The 16,370-nt window shown below is 50.5% G+C and overlaps 1 protein-coding gene across 1 annotated transcript in view; it reads left to right on the top strand.

Annotated features, from left to right (window-relative positions):
• Positions 1 to 13,113, top strand: part of PLPP4 (phospholipid phosphatase 4) — a 101,878-nt gene extending 88,765 nt beyond the window's left edge. Inside the window, exons 6-7 of the mRNA XM_037496190.1 lie at positions 3,712 to 3,882; positions 12,589 to 13,113. Coding sequence (XP_037352087.1) covers positions 3,712 to 3,882; positions 12,589 to 12,788 — 371 coding nt within the window. The 3' untranslated portion in view covers positions 12,789 to 13,113. The remainder of the gene's footprint in view (positions 1 to 3,711; positions 3,883 to 12,588) is intronic.
• Positions 13,114 to 16,370: the final 3,257 nt, after the last annotated feature.

Below are 16,370 nucleotides of genomic sequence, written 5' to 3'. Positions count from 1 at the left end.
AGAGCAGGCAGAAGGGCCGAAATACACTGCTGAGGGGAGCAGCGGGCGGCAGGAGAGGTCTGCGCGCCATGCGGGACTCTCCTCCGGTGGCCGGGGAGCAGCCGGGGATCGAACCGGCGCCGCAGAGGCCGCGGGTAGCTTCGCAACCCAGCACGCAACCGCTGCGCCACCGGGGAGGCCCGAATCTCTACTTCTAATACACAAGTAATGTGAACCAATGTGATAGCAAAAAAGTAAAATAAAAATATGTGAATAAATGAATGAATGATGCATGCATGCATGCTTTTAGTTCTGCCTCCTTTTCAAAGCTGTGGGCACTTGAGCTTTCTGGAGCGCCTGCAGCTTGAGCCCCACCATGTGAGAAAGCACATTTTTCCTGCTCTTCAAAGAACAAGCCACTGTCCTCTGGCACCAAAGCTGGCCACATTCCAGCTTCTGGGGGGCAAGGAGGTGATCGGGTGCAGGCCGAGGGTGTGAATTCACCACCTGCCCCAGGTCTTGATATGCAGGGTTCCAGTGCCCCCAGCCCATGTCCATCCCATGATGTGCTCAGCTGTTCAGGACAGTTGGAACTGGGACTTCTCTGTTTTAAAATCTCCAGACCATTTTGCATAGAGACCCACACACATCCCCGCGTCATGTGCACCCGATGCTCACTGGCTTTTTCCTTTCTTTCTGTTTCTTTTCCCAAGTGATGCTACTTTGGCAACACAGAGCTGCCTCTCCTTTCCTCTGAAGTCTTGAAGACTTTTATCCATAACCCTGTACAGCCTCAGGGTCGAATGTGGGTGCTTTCCGCATGCATGGGACTCTGGACAGGCCCGAATGGAGTCTCTTTCTCTTCCTGCAAGAGCTGAGGGAGAGGCTGGTACCCACTGGAGCCCACTGTCCAGTGTCCTCCCCATCTGATACCTCAGGGAAGAGGGTGAATGGAAATTCAGAACCCATTGTGCCTGCTAGGCTAGTGGCCAGGTGGGGCGACTTCGGAACGCCTTGTAAATCACTTAAAACCCTTTCATCAGAGCAAACATCGAGAGCAGGGCTGGGCGATGCTGTTTCTCACATATTTTTTCCTTTAAGCAGGCCATTCGATTTATGTTGGCGCTCCTTAGCTGTGTATTTGAATGTTAATCATTATTCAAAATGTTCAAGTGCTTCATTTTTATTCCTGAGGTAAACCTGGTTCTATATTCTGTTTTTAAAAACGGCTTCCTTGTTTAATTTGTTGCTGAAAAAGCTGTACCTTGATAAAAGCTCGGTTCCTACCCGGAGAATCCCTTCTAAAAAGATGCTCATCAGAGATTATTTGTTAAAGCTGCAGGTTATTCAGTTTTTTTGCACCTGTAGCCATGATTACCTTGAACCTATAATTTCAGGTCCTACTTTTTTGCTTAACATTGTGTCCTGAGTAGTGTGCACGTTGCTGTGCAATCACAGTAATTTTCGAGGTTGCGTCATAGCCCGCTGAATGGAAAGGTCACCGTTTGCCTCTGTATTCATCCCTTTCCATTTTTTCTATAATCCTAAGTAAGTTTGAACAGAATAGCGTCTTAGATTTCCCCACATTTTTCACATTACTTAAAACGGCCTCATAGAGATGCTTTATAGAGAGGATGGGTGTGTCGTAGGCTGAATGTAGGGGCAGGACTGGACACAGAGCAGGTTTTCTGATCCCGCAGACCGGGTAACTGCCACTGATTAACTCGGTGGCATTCACTATGATAGGACCAGTTACATTCAGCCCCTACATTCAGCCTACGACACACCCATCCTCTCCATAAAGCATCTCTATGAGGCCGTTTTAAGTAATGTGAAACTGATTAATCAGTTTTCTGATCCATCCAGCCCTCAGGGGTTTTGCAGGTTTTTTATTGGGTTTTTTATTGGGGTTTACCCAGTACACAGCAGGCAGGAGTGCTGGGGGGCCGGGAGGCTGGCAGGCCTCCCAGCCCCCAGCAAGTCTTCACTCTATCTGGGCTCTCCGGCCTTCTCTCTGCTTCTGTTTCAGCTTCTGCTACTTCTTTCTTGGCTTCTCTTTCGGCTTCTTGGCTTCTGCTGGCGTCCCCATGACGCTGACCTTAAAAAGCACAGTCTCAGCCCAGGTGAATCCCATCTCCCTATGCCCACACCCTGCTCCAGGTGCCCGCCATCAGGCATGCATTCAGGACCGCAAGGATCCATCGTCTATCCTGATGGCGGGAGGGCAGAAAAGCCTGACATTTTTTTCCTTACCCTACACTGGACCTGCTCACAGGTCACTGCTGACTCTTGTAAAACGCAGATGCTACCTCAGTGGGTTGGGGCGGGCTTGAGAGTCTGCATCTGTAACAACTTTGGTGGCACTGAGGCTACTGCTGAGTCTCAAAGTTGTTGGCATTTAGGTGTTTACAAAACTTGTTTTACCAAGTTGCGGTGTGGACTGGCTACCTCGGAGCACTGCTGAAAGGGAAAGTCTTGATTGACTGACCCAGAGTCAGTTTAGCTATAGCACCTGCTTTCAATAGAGGTTTCTAAATTCGATCCTGGCTGCCCTTGGAATCACCCGGGGAAAGCGCACACCCGCACACACACACACACACACACCCGTACACACACACACATTCCCCTTAGCGTCCACACTGGACTGGTCGAAACGCGCAAGCAGAATGTCTGACCGTGGGACTTCACCACCGGCATCTTTCAAAGCTTCCCAGATTTAAAGGTGAGCACCTGTGGAGCCAGGGCTGAGGACAGTTGTTGCGAGCAGACAGGAGACCCACCTTAAATCTCACTAAGCTTCACTATGTTTTAAAGCTGACTGGCTGGGGCCTCCCCGGTGGCGCAGCGGTTGAGCGCTGGGATGCGAAGCTGCCCGCAGCCTCTGCAGCGCCGGTTCGATCCCTGGCTGCTCCCCGGCCACCGGAGGAGGGTCCCACATGACGCGCAGACCTCTCCTGCCGCCCGCTGCTCCCTCTCCTGCCGCCCGCTGCTTCGGTCCCTCTGCCTGCTCTGCTCCCCGCTCTGGCTCTGGTGAATTCTCTCACCCTCCCGCGCCTCTGACTGTACCCAGTGCATGTGTAAACGAAACAAACGAACAAATAAATAAATAAAACATGCCTCTATAAAAGAAAAAAAAAAAAAAGCTGACTGGCTGAAGGGCTTGGGGAATATATGCTACACCCAACTCCACACTTTTGACAACGCTTTTAGCACAGACCCCAGTTGTCTTTGCAACCCTAATTTCTAAGAAAACAGGAATTTGTCATCTCTGGCTTTTCTGTCTGTCTCTTTTGTAGTGTTAACTGGTCCTATCGTCGTGAATGCCACCGAGTTAAAACCCCGTAGCCTCCCTCACCCTCCCCAGCTAAACCATCTTCAGTCTTTTGTTCTGGATGCGCTGTTTTCTTATGCAACACAAAATTTTCTATGAAAATGACCCATTAGCGTGGCCTTGTCCCTCAGCTGTCCTTTTATTTGCTCCCAGAGCCAGGCCCGCCTGCACACATTAGGTGCCCATGAGGTGCCTGTTGAGTGAGTGGGTGAAGTGGGGTAGCTTCTGAGCTGCCAGCCTGGAAGGTCATGCTCATGGTTGACAGTTTCACGCCAGCCTGGCTGTGGCAGGAAACCTGGTGCCAACCTGGCCTGGGCCTAGGGGCCTCGGGGGGCCGGCAGGATGCCCTGTGTCCGTCTGTCACCACCCACTAGGTAACACCTGCTGTTTTTCTTTGGCAGTTGCCTTTTCAGGCCTTGGCTTCACAACGTTCTACTTGGCTGGCAAGCTGCACTGCTTCACGGAGAGCGGGAGGGGGAAGAGCTGGAGGCTCTGTGCCGCCATCTTGCCCCTGTACTGTGCCATGATGATCGCACTGTCCCGCATGTGTGACTACAAGCATCACTGGCAAGGTGAGTCCCTCCCCAGCCCAGCCCTCGGGGTAGCCTGGCTCCCCATGCAGGAGGACGTGGAAATGCACCTACTGGGGAGAACTGAGCACCATGGTAAATCAAAGGTCAAGGTGACCGTGTAGATACAGATTTAAAGAAGATATGCCTGTTCCAGTGAGTTCTGGCCTTCATGCTGCTCTTGCTAGGAACAGAACTAAGCTTCTCCTTCTCCTCTGTGCTCAAGGAGACTGTGAGTCCAGCCAGGATGGCAAGCCCTTGGATTCAGACTCAAGGTTGGGTCATTGGCTTGGTTTCCCAGACTTGTGCCAAGTGGTTTGTGGCTTCTTTCCTTTCACATTTCAAATCCATGCCACAGGGATGTATTTCTCACCATGGATGAACTTCCAAAGGATGTGTCCAGCCAAGGATCAATGCCTGCAGTGTTCTCAGCAGCTGCTGCAAGGCTGGATGAGGCTTACCTGTGTGCATGAATCCCGGGTATCTGTGAAAAGTCAGATGAACACAAGATGAATGAGGAGCTTGTTTCAGGGATAAAACTAAACCAGCTCGCAGCTGCCCCACTAGCTGGCAGCGCCTGCTCTTACAAATAGGGGTGGAGCAGAGACAAATGCGTGTCCACAGGATGTGTTGCCTCCGGGAGCTCCAGGTCTAGAGCTGAGTTTCCCCAACGGCAGCCCACACAGCACCTTAGTCTGGCACCCTGAGCTACGAATAGGACCTTGGGGGTGGCTGTGGAGTAGTAGCCTGGAGTCTGCATTTGTAACAAGCAAGTCAGTTATTTTTGATGGAGTCTAAATAGCACTGGTGAAGAGCTCTGTTGTGTCAGCTACAAGTGAATAAGCAGAATTAGTTGTGCCTACCTCCAGCTTCCCTGGGTTGCCCTGTTCCCTCCTCTACCTTTTCTGTCTCTGCAGCCACCTGCCTTGTGGGTCTATCTCCTTCCCAGGTGTTTTTACGAGTGGTGAGGCAGCAGATGAGGTCAGAGATGAGGGGAACCCCTAGATGGTGGTGGGGAGAGGCTTCTCCCTCTCTTCTCTGGGCACCTCATGATCCTCGCAGCATCTCCCCATTTTCTGCTGCTACTTCTGCTCCTTTCCCAGCCTCGGTTCCTTCTCCCGGAGCTCATGAGCCTCCAGCAGAAAAGGCTTTGACTTAGGGCCAAAGGCACAGGAAGACTGATGGTTGGTCTGGACAGGAGGATGCATCAAGCGCTGAGCAGGATCCTGAGCTCTCCCATGGAGGCGGGCAGTGTAGACTACAGGCTGGGCGCTCCCTGTTCTTTGCTGTCATCATCAATAACTTAGATGAGATTCTGGATAATATGGGGCCACACGACATGACAGAAGGGAAGCCAGGAGGGAGTCACTAAGCAGCAGCTCCAGGGAAGACCCACTGCACCCCTGGAAATGGGAATATTTGCTCCCAGAATCACTGTTGCCCACATAGGAAGAGCCCCTCTCCACAAAGAATATTATAGGCTGCATGGCATTTTATAGACCGCTTTTCATTTATCCCTTGTAAACTGCAGTTTCTTTTTCTGAACATGGAGAAATCAGCCCCAAATGTTTCACAGAGATATTTCATAGACCGAGTGAAATGATGGATCTGAATGTACTTTAGAAATGAAAACATATTGCACAAATGCAAATCGGTGGTGTTTGCTGTGTTGTTTCGTAAGAAGGATGTGTTGTGTTTTCCAAAAACTAATTTAGAGACCTCTGTGTTTTGGGAACACAGTCTATTTGTAAGCTATGAATCTCCAGTTTTCTCTTTTATTTTACCACTTTGGATTTGGGAGATGATTAAGGGTTTCAGAATCGAATTGATTTTTGCTTTACCTTGGAAGGTGGGAAGAGGCTTTGTAGTGTGAGCTTGTCCTGAAAAACTAAGACCTGAGCTCAGTCCCTCTTAAGTACGTACTCTTGGTCCTCACTGGGTTTGCACCCCTGTGCCTAGCTGTGGGTGTGCAGCATAAAAAAATGAGGGGTGCTTCTTGGCTTAGGGAGGTAAGTGGTGACTTGATGCAGCTGGTGCACCCAAGGCCTGCTGGCAACTGGGCTGCAGACCCAGCCTATCCAGCTGGCACAAAAAGAACCTGGAGAGCAGTGGAGGGAGAATATTAGTGCCTTAGAATATTGGGGCTTTATGGGAAAGCACAGCAAGAGGCTTTATGTTCAGTGATTTTCAGGCCCTTACCTCGGAGTGAACCAAAACTGTCACTGCAGACTTCTGTGGCCAAAACTGAATGTGCACCCGTCGGTACAGGTCACCTATGTGGCCCGAGGACCAGTTCAGCTGTGCCGTTGCCTGTTCAGTCCCTGCCCATGAATTCAGCGAGGAGAGGAGCTTGTCTCTCCTTGGATCCTCTAATGGGCTCTGAGTCATGCTCATTTTACCTGAATTCACCTTCATGGGAATATATACATCACTGTCTACCCCAGTGGCTCTCAACGGGTGGTGTCTGCCTCTGAGGGGACATCGAGCAATGCCTGGAGACTTCTTTTGGTTTTACCAGCCAGAGGTGGCAGTAATAGTGTTTGCTGCTGGCATCTAATGGGTGGAGGCCGGGGATCCTTTGGCACCCAAGATAGCGCTTTCAGCCCCAAAGGTCTGTTGCCGTGTAGACTGACCTACGTAGCGCCTCAGCTCTCTCTTTCCCTCTTGCATGATAAGAAGTATCGATGTCTAACAGTCACTCATCAAGGGAGTAATTGAAGAGGCCTTCAAGGTTTCCAGCTTGGAGAAGGGCCGGGCGGTGAGGCCCTTGGATGCAGTGTAGGTGGGTGTTTGCAGCAGGATGCCTGATGGAGATAAATAAGTTGTTGCTTTTCTTGGGTGGACTGAAGTGCCTGTCGGCAGAGGCCATCCATCATGTGAGTTCACGTGGAGCCCCAGAGGCACCAGCAAAACCCAAGTCCCCTCATTATAGACCTTATAACAGCACTGATATTATGAGAATTTTATGACTGCATTTCAATTTTGATTTAAGCAACTGTGCCTAATGTGGAAGTACATCCGATTACTCGGTTACATATTCACATCCAGTTAATAACCCATAAACTCATATGCCTTGCTCTGTCCATTATCATGTTTCTTTTCTTTCTTTCTTATTTTTTTTTCTGTTGTCCATACCCTTCTGGTTTTTTCTGCCTTCCCAGTTGCACTGCAGATACACAAGTCTTGTTTTATTAGGTGAGGCACAGGCTGTGGCACCGAGGGGCAGGTGAAACATTCTCTAGAAGTAAAATCCACTGGATGGACACCAGACTCCTGTGAGACTGAGGGGCTCTGTGTCTGTGTGCCGTGCTGGCTCTCGGGTCAGCTGGAAGCTGGAGAGCCTCGTGGGTGATGTTAGCTGCAGTGCCCAGGGCATCACAAAAAGGCTCACTTTTGTGTTTAGCTATGTTTTCAAGCAATAAAATCTGTGGCCTCCTCATGCTAGGGAAAGCATGTGTAGGGAAAGTGCAGAGAGAGAGCACGGTCTGTCCTTGAACCCACACACCTGCATGTTTATAGTTTCCAGTTACAGCTGGGAATGTCACTCCCTCCCCGCCCCGAGTTCCTGTGCCTGGACCCAGGCTTCTCATGTGATGCTGCTTTGGGGGGAACCTTTTAATCAACACTAATTTCTCTAATGATAGGTCCTCTTAAGAAACCTTGGATGGTGTTTCATTTATAAGAAAGAGCATCTTCCTCTGACTGTCATCCGTACGAGTGGGTCTCAAGGGAGGCAACAGCCATTTGTCCCCACCCGAGGTTGGGAAGCGTCCTGTCAGTCACGGACACCGTGTGTGACTGGGCTGAAGTTTTCGAAATGGCCGCCACTGCCTTGGCCCTTCCCTGACTGGGTTGTGAAGGGTCTGTGACTTGAAATGAATGTAAGTGGAGTGACCAGGCTTCAGGAGTGTTTCTGGGAGTGGCAGCGGGTGCCCTGCTGGACATACGGGTGCCAGGCAGGACTCCCAGCTCCTCACAGGGCAGGTGAGGCTGCTCCCATCTCTCTCCTCCCACCCACTCCCCCCGGAGGTGAGGGACACACAGTCCACTAACCAGGCCTCCCTTGGGCTGTCCAGCAACCTCTGTGTTTTCTAAATGAAGTGACTTGAGATGGAGCCCTTGGACCTATGGTGTTGCTCCTGCCTTGTGTGGAACAAAACCACCGTGATTATCCCCCAGTTTTTCAGTCCTGACTAAACTGATCTCACCTCATTTTCCCTTGGAAGTCCGCTGTTCTGGGCTGGGGCAGCTGTCCTGCTGCTCAGGGCCTGGGAACCTCTGAGTGTTGATAGCCCGTGAGCCCACCTCCTGCTCTCCTTATATCTCCGGCGTCCCTCAGGAGGCTTGGTCCTGGCTTGGTCCTGGCCTTTCCCCATGGCTTCGTTCCAGGGAAGATGGACATTGGCTGGTCCCACGTCTCAGACGAGCTCGATCTCACTCCAGGGAATCCTCCTACCTGCATTCTGTGATTTTCTCTGTTTTCCTATTGGCTCTTAAGTTCAGGGTATTTCTAGAATCCAATGTTCTTTTCCCACTCTGGTCTGTTCCACCATCATCTGTTGTCTGGATTACTGCTGATGCCTCCCCCATGCCCCAGTCTCCCTCCCCTGCCCCTCACACTGCAGCCAACACGAGCCTGTACAGCCGGAAGTCAGCTCGTGCATCTCCTCTGCTGAGCTTCCCCAGTGACGCCCCCGTGCATTCAGCGTCCAAATGCAGGTCCTGCGATGGCCTCCAAGATCTGGTCCCTTAGTTCCGACCCCTTTGGTGTTTTCTGACTACTTCCCCACCATACTCATGCCAGCGCCAATGCAGCCCCTTGGGCTTCTTCCTGTTCCTTGAGCATGCCAGGTCCAGCTTTGCAGGCCCCTGTGCCTGGAATGCTCCTCTCAGAGGTGGGTGTGGCTTGTTCTTCCCTTCCTCCTAATCTGGGTTCAATTATCGACTCAGTGAGGAAGTCTTCTGATGACTGCTCCATGTGCTCCCTTCGCTGTGCTCACTCACCAGCGTCTAACACACCAAGCAATTCATTATGTATTGATTACTCCTGGCCTTATCCACAAGCAGGAGTCAGCAGCTTTTTCCGTAAAGGTCAGATAATAGATATCTTAAGCTTTATGTGGGCCCTGCCTGCCTCTGCTGCAGCTCCCCAGCTTGGCCGCAGTAGCAGGAAGCAGCTATAGGCAGTGTGGGAACCAAGAGGTTCCATAGTTTGAACTCTGATTTAGAATATAACCTCCATGTCGCCTGGGATTTGTAACTCTTTTGTTAGGATGGCATCTGATAGGTACTTTATTAGTTTCTTCGGGCTGCTATAACAAAATTCCATGAAATTTATTCCCTCACAGTCTGGAGGCCAGGAGTTGAAGATCAAGGTGTTGGCCGGGCCCACTCCCTGACACCTGGAGGGGAAAGACCCTTCCCCACCCCGAACCCCCAGGGCCTCTTCTGGCTTTGAGGAGCCCAACTGCTCCCTCCCTTGTTGTGGCAAAGTAATTTCAATTTCTGCTTCCAAATTCATGGGGTTTTCTTCTTGTGCTTCTTCCTCTCATCTTTCTTCTTTGTATGTTGCTGTCGCTGTGTCCACATTTCCCCTTTTCATAAAGACACCAGCCAGATGAGGGCCCACCCCAGGGACCTCACTTTGACTCGGTCACCCCCTAAAGACTCCATTTCCAAATCAAGTCATGTTCTCAGTAACTGGGGTAGGACCTCAATGGATCTGTAGGGACACGCAATTCAACTCAACAGCACGCAATAAATATTGTGAATGAAGGACAGATTTTGACCAAATCCTCAACATTTCTTGTGATTATTTTTTCTTTAAAGGTGGCTTTGCTAAAAGTGAACCTTAGTCTGCATATTCTTTCATTGAAAAAAAAAAATCACACTTTAAACCTACATCCATTCATGTGTCTTTTTGGCCTGTGTGCCAGGCATGTTCTCCACCAAAACATGGTGTTGAGGAAGACAGATGTGGGTGCTGCCCTTGATGGCACAGCCCCTGTGCTATTTAAGTTTCTTACAGAAACTCAGAGCCCCAAAGACAAAGCGAGCCTCAGTGGTGGGAGAATAAAAGGAACAGTAACAACCACAGCATTGTTGGTTTTGTCAGAGCGGAGTTTGCCCTAGTAACTTCCCCTGTCACGAGGAAGCCACCATGTTCTGACCACCTCCTTCAACCAGAAGGACATCTGTGGCTAAGTGACATTTATCCCAAGAATATGATCTACTTCCTAGATGGGCCTTGTCTGCTTTTCCAGAAGTCTGAATGCTTATACCCATAGGCTGACCCTGGGGGTGGGGATTGTGGAACGCTGCGTGGGAAGGTCTATTGGTCGCCATGCACCCCATGCTCTTGTGTTAACTGGTGAGGACGGAGGCCCAGGGAGGGAGAGAAGCCCACACAGGGACACACGGGGCAGCCGCCAGCATCCAGCCCCTGTGTGTCTGTGCTCATATTCGCCCCCCAGGGACTAACCAGCTCAGTTCTTCGTGAGCAAGGTGTGTTGGAGAGGACGCAACAGCCAGTACAATAGACATGGCCCCTGCCTTCATGGGTTCAACATGAAACAGTTGCAGTTTGTCATTTTTTGCCATCCTGTTTGCATCTGTGGCCAGAGTGGGGGTTGAAATTGTGTGCCTGGGACACTCAGACCAGGCTTGGGGTCAGGGAGGCTTCGTTGCACACGAGGTAGAGTGGTGCCCTGAGGGGGAACAGACACTGAATAGGTGGGGGGGAAGGGACCCCTAGGTTGGAGCAGCTTTTGTAGGAAGGAGAGGGGAAGTAGGCATATTGAGGAACAGAAGGGAAGTCAGTGGCTGCAGGGCGTGGGAGGGGCCCATGACTGGGAGCGTGGGCAGGAGCCCTCCCTGTTAGCCTGGCAGCAGCAGGACACTGTGGCCTTCATGCCACCATCCGAGAAATGCCCTTTGCCTGCTCTTTAGCCGATTAACCTAATAAAGATGCTGCAGGTAGAAGCAATCTTCAGAAGATAATAAAATACCAAAGCATTGTCCCCTTCTCCAAAAATAACTCCCATATATCTAGATGGACCCGGGACACCTGGGACAGGATCACATGCAGACCGATGAGGGGGTGCAGATATTTAAGCATTCAACAGTTTGTTTTCCTGAGATGCCTTTCCTTGACAGCCACCCCAAATGGCCCAGCAGGAGACACCAGGGAATCCGCTTGTGACTTAAACCATATAAATAAAACCGTGTGCAGTCGATGCGCCAGGCACAGTGTGTGGCTTACAGGGAGTGTTTGAAAACTCACTACCCAGAGAACTGACCAGCAGAAGAAGCCTCTGCGTCACCTGCACCCACGTGTGGCCAGCTGCACACGGGGCATCGGTCACCTGGAGAGAAAGGGCCGGACGAAGCAGGAACACAGAGCTCCAGCCTAGTTCTGCCATGAAGGAGGGTGTGGGGTGCAGGGGTCCACTGGCCTCTTGGAGTCTCCTTCCTCTGCACAGTGAAGCTGGTGCTACTGACATAGGAATTCAGTGTGTGGGATCCCACAAGATAACGAGTGGAAAGTGAAACCCTCAAATGGAGAATGATGGCTCAGCATGTGGCCACTTCACAAGAGCTCAGGCTTCTTTTGTGTTGAGGTTCTCCATTGTGATAAGATCTTTTGGGCAAGAATAATCCATATTGGGCCTCCCTGGCAAGGGATTAAGATGCAGCCTATGGGGCTGTCCACGGCCACTGCAGCATGAGTTCAATCCCCGGCCAGGAAGATACCCACATGGCACAGCAGACCTCTCCTGACTTGTCTGCTGCTCCCCTCAGCAGTGTATGTCAGTCTATCTGCCTGTTCTGTTCCCCACTCTGTCTCTGGTGAGTCCTCTCACCCCCCCCCCACACCTCTGGCCTGTACCCCAGTTCTTGTATGCATAGGTAAATAAATAAATCTTAAAAAAAAGAATAACCCAGACACAGGTTAAAGCTTGTTTGTGTGCACACACACGAAGAGGTCTGCAGGGCCTGCTGCTTTCATGGAGTCTGTTGGGCACCAGCTGAGTGTCCTCTTTGCTTCACGGTGGGGGACGCTTTTTTGCCTGCAGCTGCCCCTCCCACTCGGCTGCCCCCTCCATCTCTGCAGCTTGAGATCTGCGGCCTGTGGAGGGATTGGTCCTCCCACCAGAGTCTGTCAAGTTTGCCCCTCCTGATTATCATAAAATGTCTCATTCACTTTGTGACTTAGAAGGTTGGTTTCTTCCCTGGGAAACCACTTTGCCACGCGAGGCTGAGACGGACGCACCCTGGGCTTCTGTGGCTCAGCCATGGTGCAGCGCTCCAGAGGCAACTTGCTAAACCGAAGGCAGCTGCAGCCCCAGAGAGAACTCGCTAAACAAAAGGCAGTGGCAGCCCCTGAGGGCATGGAGACTGCAGAGGGATGGCTGGAATCCTCCCAGCTTTAGAATTGATTTTTGAAAGCCAGCAGGTAAATCTGAGCCTGTGCAACGCTTAGGTGTGGATTAAAGAGAAAAAGAAGAGAGTGAATCAAGCACACATCTGACAGGGATGTTGACGCTATGGAAATGAGAGTTTGCAGAGGCCGAGATGTGTAGCCCCCACGTTTCTTCTTTCCCTTAGTCCTTCAGGGTGTCCGATGATAAGCAGAGCAGGTACTGGAAAGTTCCAGCCGCATGTGGGTGAATGCTAACGCTCTTCTCCTGTTCTGCCCCTTCCTGCTAGATTCTTTTGTTGGCGGAGTCATCGGCCTCATGTTTGCCTACGTTTGCTACCGACAGCACTACCCTCCCTTGGCCAACACAGCTTGTCACAAACCCTACGTGAGCCTCCGGGTCCCGACCTCCATGAAGAAAGAGGAGAGGCCCATGGCCGACAGTGCGCCCAGCCTGCCTCTGGAGGGCGTCACCGAGGGCCCTGTATGACTCTTTGGGGAGGAGGGACATTAGACCCAGGTGCTTCTAACCTGCCATCTTAACAGCAGAGAAGAGGCTTCTCTGGCGAGTTTCTCATCAGTCTTTTCTCAAAGTTATCCTGCTCCCATTCTGCTGATGATGTTCCTGCTACTTAAGTGTCTGCATCCGACTTTCTTGACTTTGCAAAGGAAGGACCCAGGAACAATCTCCGAGGGGCGCGTGGAAGGAGGCTGCCAGGGCGGGGTGGGTGCAGCGTGCAGGGCGGTCGACTCCTGTCTCTGAAATGTTTGCTGTCACAGCCACCTTCCTATGTCTTCATGGTTGTAAAACATAATAAAACCTCCCACCTGGAAGACGTGGTGTTGGCCGTCCAGTGCAGCAGAAGTCATTTGGAGATGCGGTAGGTTTCACAGCCGAGGCCAGCGGGGTGGGCAGGCCCAAGCCAGCTCGGGCAGTAGGGGTTCCAGTGTGGAGCCTGGAAACAGGCTGGGAGGCCTCTCACAGTCTGTGCTGGGCAATTGCAGCTCGGAGCTGCAGCCTGGCGCTTCTGGGGCTTGCTGACTCACTGCAGTTAGAAGGAAGTCATGTGCAGACTTCAGTCCAGCGAAAACAAAGACATGTGAGTGCCAGAGTGGGGAAGGTTGCCGCCATGGTCTGAGGGGTGTGGGTAGTGTGACCGGGTTACCTGGCGGTAAGCAGCAGCTTCAGGGTACTTTGCCTCCTGGGGCGGCACATTCCCATTCCCCACTAGCAGGCAGCGTTTCAGTGTGGTAGCGCTCAGTGAAGGTGCGAGAACAGTAGCAGCAACGTGCTGTGTCTTTCTCTCTGCTCTTGGCATTGTTTAAATGTGGCAAGTTCAGAAGCTTTGTTTAGTCTGAGTCCAGAGCTGCTGCTTGGCCCGCTTGTTCTTTGCAAATGTACCGTGTGGGGCTTCAGATTCCCAGGCCTGCGTGGAGGAGATGCATCTCTGAGGTCTAGAGCCTGTCACTTGCCAGCAGTTCGTGTAACAGCAGCATTGGGAAAGACTCAGGCAACTGCGACATTTGGCTGAGCAGCTCCGGGCCGGGAGTGCCAGCCCCACCCTCCAGGGCATCCTTGATGGGCTCAGGCCTGGGTGCACCTGGTAAAGGCCTCATCCAAGGACCCCCCAGCAACTCTCTCCAGCCGTGGTCCTTCCCAAAGGTGTCTGTACAGTGACTGTCCCGTGTGGGCTGGGAAGGCTCGAATTGACTTCTGTCCAAAAGCAGATTGTTTAAATTGCTGCAGATACACTGGCAAGCGATTTGAAAAATGAATGTGACATGTTTTACAAACTAAATCATAGCAATTGGTGAGATATCATTTTAAACTCAGTGCACATTTATGCAAAATAGGTTATACAATATTCTGATTTAACTAAAATTTTTATAATTTTCAAAAACCACATCGAAAACAAAAATGCAGGAAAAGGATCCTTTGCTACTATTTAAAAAAATAGGGCCTGTTTCCTTCTGTGATTCTAGTTTTACCCACTCTCCCCAACAGTGAGCAGGAGGCAGTGAGAGCTGTATTTCAACTAATGATGACTTAAAATTCTGGAGCATGAAGTGTAAATATAATATCAATACATACACTTACAGATAAATGGAAGAACCCTGAAAAGTAACAAAGAATACAGCATTGTTAATGCTGATAATTAAGTTGGAAGTGCTATGACAAGCCATAGAAAAGCTTTCATTAAATTGTAATTAAAATTACAAAGGACAGAATAACATGGAGCATATGGTTGGATCTATAGGAGCTGTAATTAACAGCATGAGCCAGTTCACAAAAGGCAGGTGTTTTTGAGGATCCATATATTTTAATTTCATGCTCTATTAATGGAAGGAAGGAACCTCATAACACATTAATAAAATGGCCTGAATGAAGACACTTAATCCCAGTCCCTGATGTATTTTAGAGTGTGAGGGGTTACTGATCCCATCACTTTGACAAAGCAGGTTGCACACAGTGTAAAAAGTCAAAGCAAGCCCACCCTGGAGGCTGTGGTCTATAAGACTTACCTCCCTTCCCTGAGTGCACCCAGAGTCTATATTAGAGATCATCAGCCTTAGATCAAATGTCTTAAGAGATAGGAGAGGAATGCAGTGATTGAGGCAAGTGAGGGACATTAGAGATTGGTGGAGACTGTGGATAACTAGAGAGTTACACCCAGGTAAAAGATGCTGATCTGCTCTAGCTCCAGGTAGTCCTTGCCAGATCAAAAGGCAAGTCTGGTTAGTTATAAGATCTGATTTTTCAAGACCCAACCGAAAGCAGTTGATAGGAGTTTATTAATATGTAAATAACAAGGATTTGAGAGAAAGGGAGTCTCACAGGTCTCCACCCCTTTCCATCCTCTTCGACCATGCTCAATATGCCACTGGTATTGTCCTCATGGTCACAAAGTGGCTGCAGTATCCCCTAGAATCACATCCTTATCCAGTCATGCTTATTAAATGCAAGAAGGAGCCCAGTCAGGTGACAAGATGATTCTACTAGCCAGTTCCTCTGAATTTCAAGGAGAAATGTGCTTCCCCATACATTGAACTGTGCCACATGGCCATCCTTAGAAGTGAGGGAGGCTTGGAAAATAGTACCCAGCAATCTGTTGGTAGATTCTGCTTGCTTCAGAAGAGGGTAGAATGGTTGGCATCAGTAGTGTCTGGCAGTACCTAACTTAAAGCACAAAAGAAAATGTCACATGAATGCACACAGCAGGCTGTTTCCAGCCTCCCTCACAGATCTCAGGGCTTCTTGGTGTGTGGGAATTAGGCCAAAGTGCTGGCTTTTTCCATCGATGGTAGCCCCAGGGAATTGCCGTTGGAGAAAACCTAACAGGACCCGTGTCCCGGAAGCCCCTTGTCTCTGGTCATCTTCCTTGAGAATGACTTGTGGTCATTCCCACTGGGTGGCAGTGTGGAGGGCTGAGGGTAGGGAGGCAGGCGTCCTGAGGGTGACAAGCACATGACCTTGGGAGTGTCACTTCTGCCCTCAGGACTCAGCTTCTGCTGATGACATACAGGGGCGACATGCAGGGGCAGGACTGGCCTCTGCCTCCTGCCTCCTGCTGCCAGGCTCCCTGGTCACAGGATGCAGCGAGGTGTGGAGGTCTGCGGAAAAACATTCTGCCAGCAAATATGGAACAGAGATCAGGAAGAAAGGGGTTCTTTCAATTTCTTTTTATTTTTTTTTTAAGATTTATTTATGCATATAAGAGCTGGGGTGCAGGCCAGAGGTGCGGGGGATGAGAGGATTCACCAGAGACAGAGAGGGGAGCAGAACAGGTGGATTGAATGAAATACACTGCTGAGGGGAGCAGCAGGCGAGACAGGAGAGGTCTGCCTCGCCATGTGGGTAGCTCCCTGGCTGGGGATTGAACTCATGGTGCAGTGGCTGTGGATAGCTTCACAATGCTGTGTCTTAACCCCTTGCACCACCAGGGAGGCCCCTCAATTTCTCTTTAATCTCCAGAAGGAAACGGGATGATTAGCTCAAACAAAAGGATGACATGAATTCCCCATGACACCATGGGGTGACCGCCATAGGGCCTGGCTTTTCCTCTTTTCTGAA

The sequence above is a fragment of the Talpa occidentalis genome, unplaced genomic scaffold (assembly GCF_014898055.3).
Source record: "Talpa occidentalis isolate TD23 unplaced genomic scaffold, MPIMG_talOcc4v2.1 talOcc4.8, whole genome shotgun sequence".
Taxonomy (NCBI): domain Eukaryota; kingdom Metazoa; phylum Chordata; class Mammalia; order Eulipotyphla; family Talpidae; genus Talpa; species Talpa occidentalis.
The sequence above is the reverse complement of the archived record's forward strand: the minus strand, read 5'-3'. Positions and strand labels throughout refer to the sequence as shown.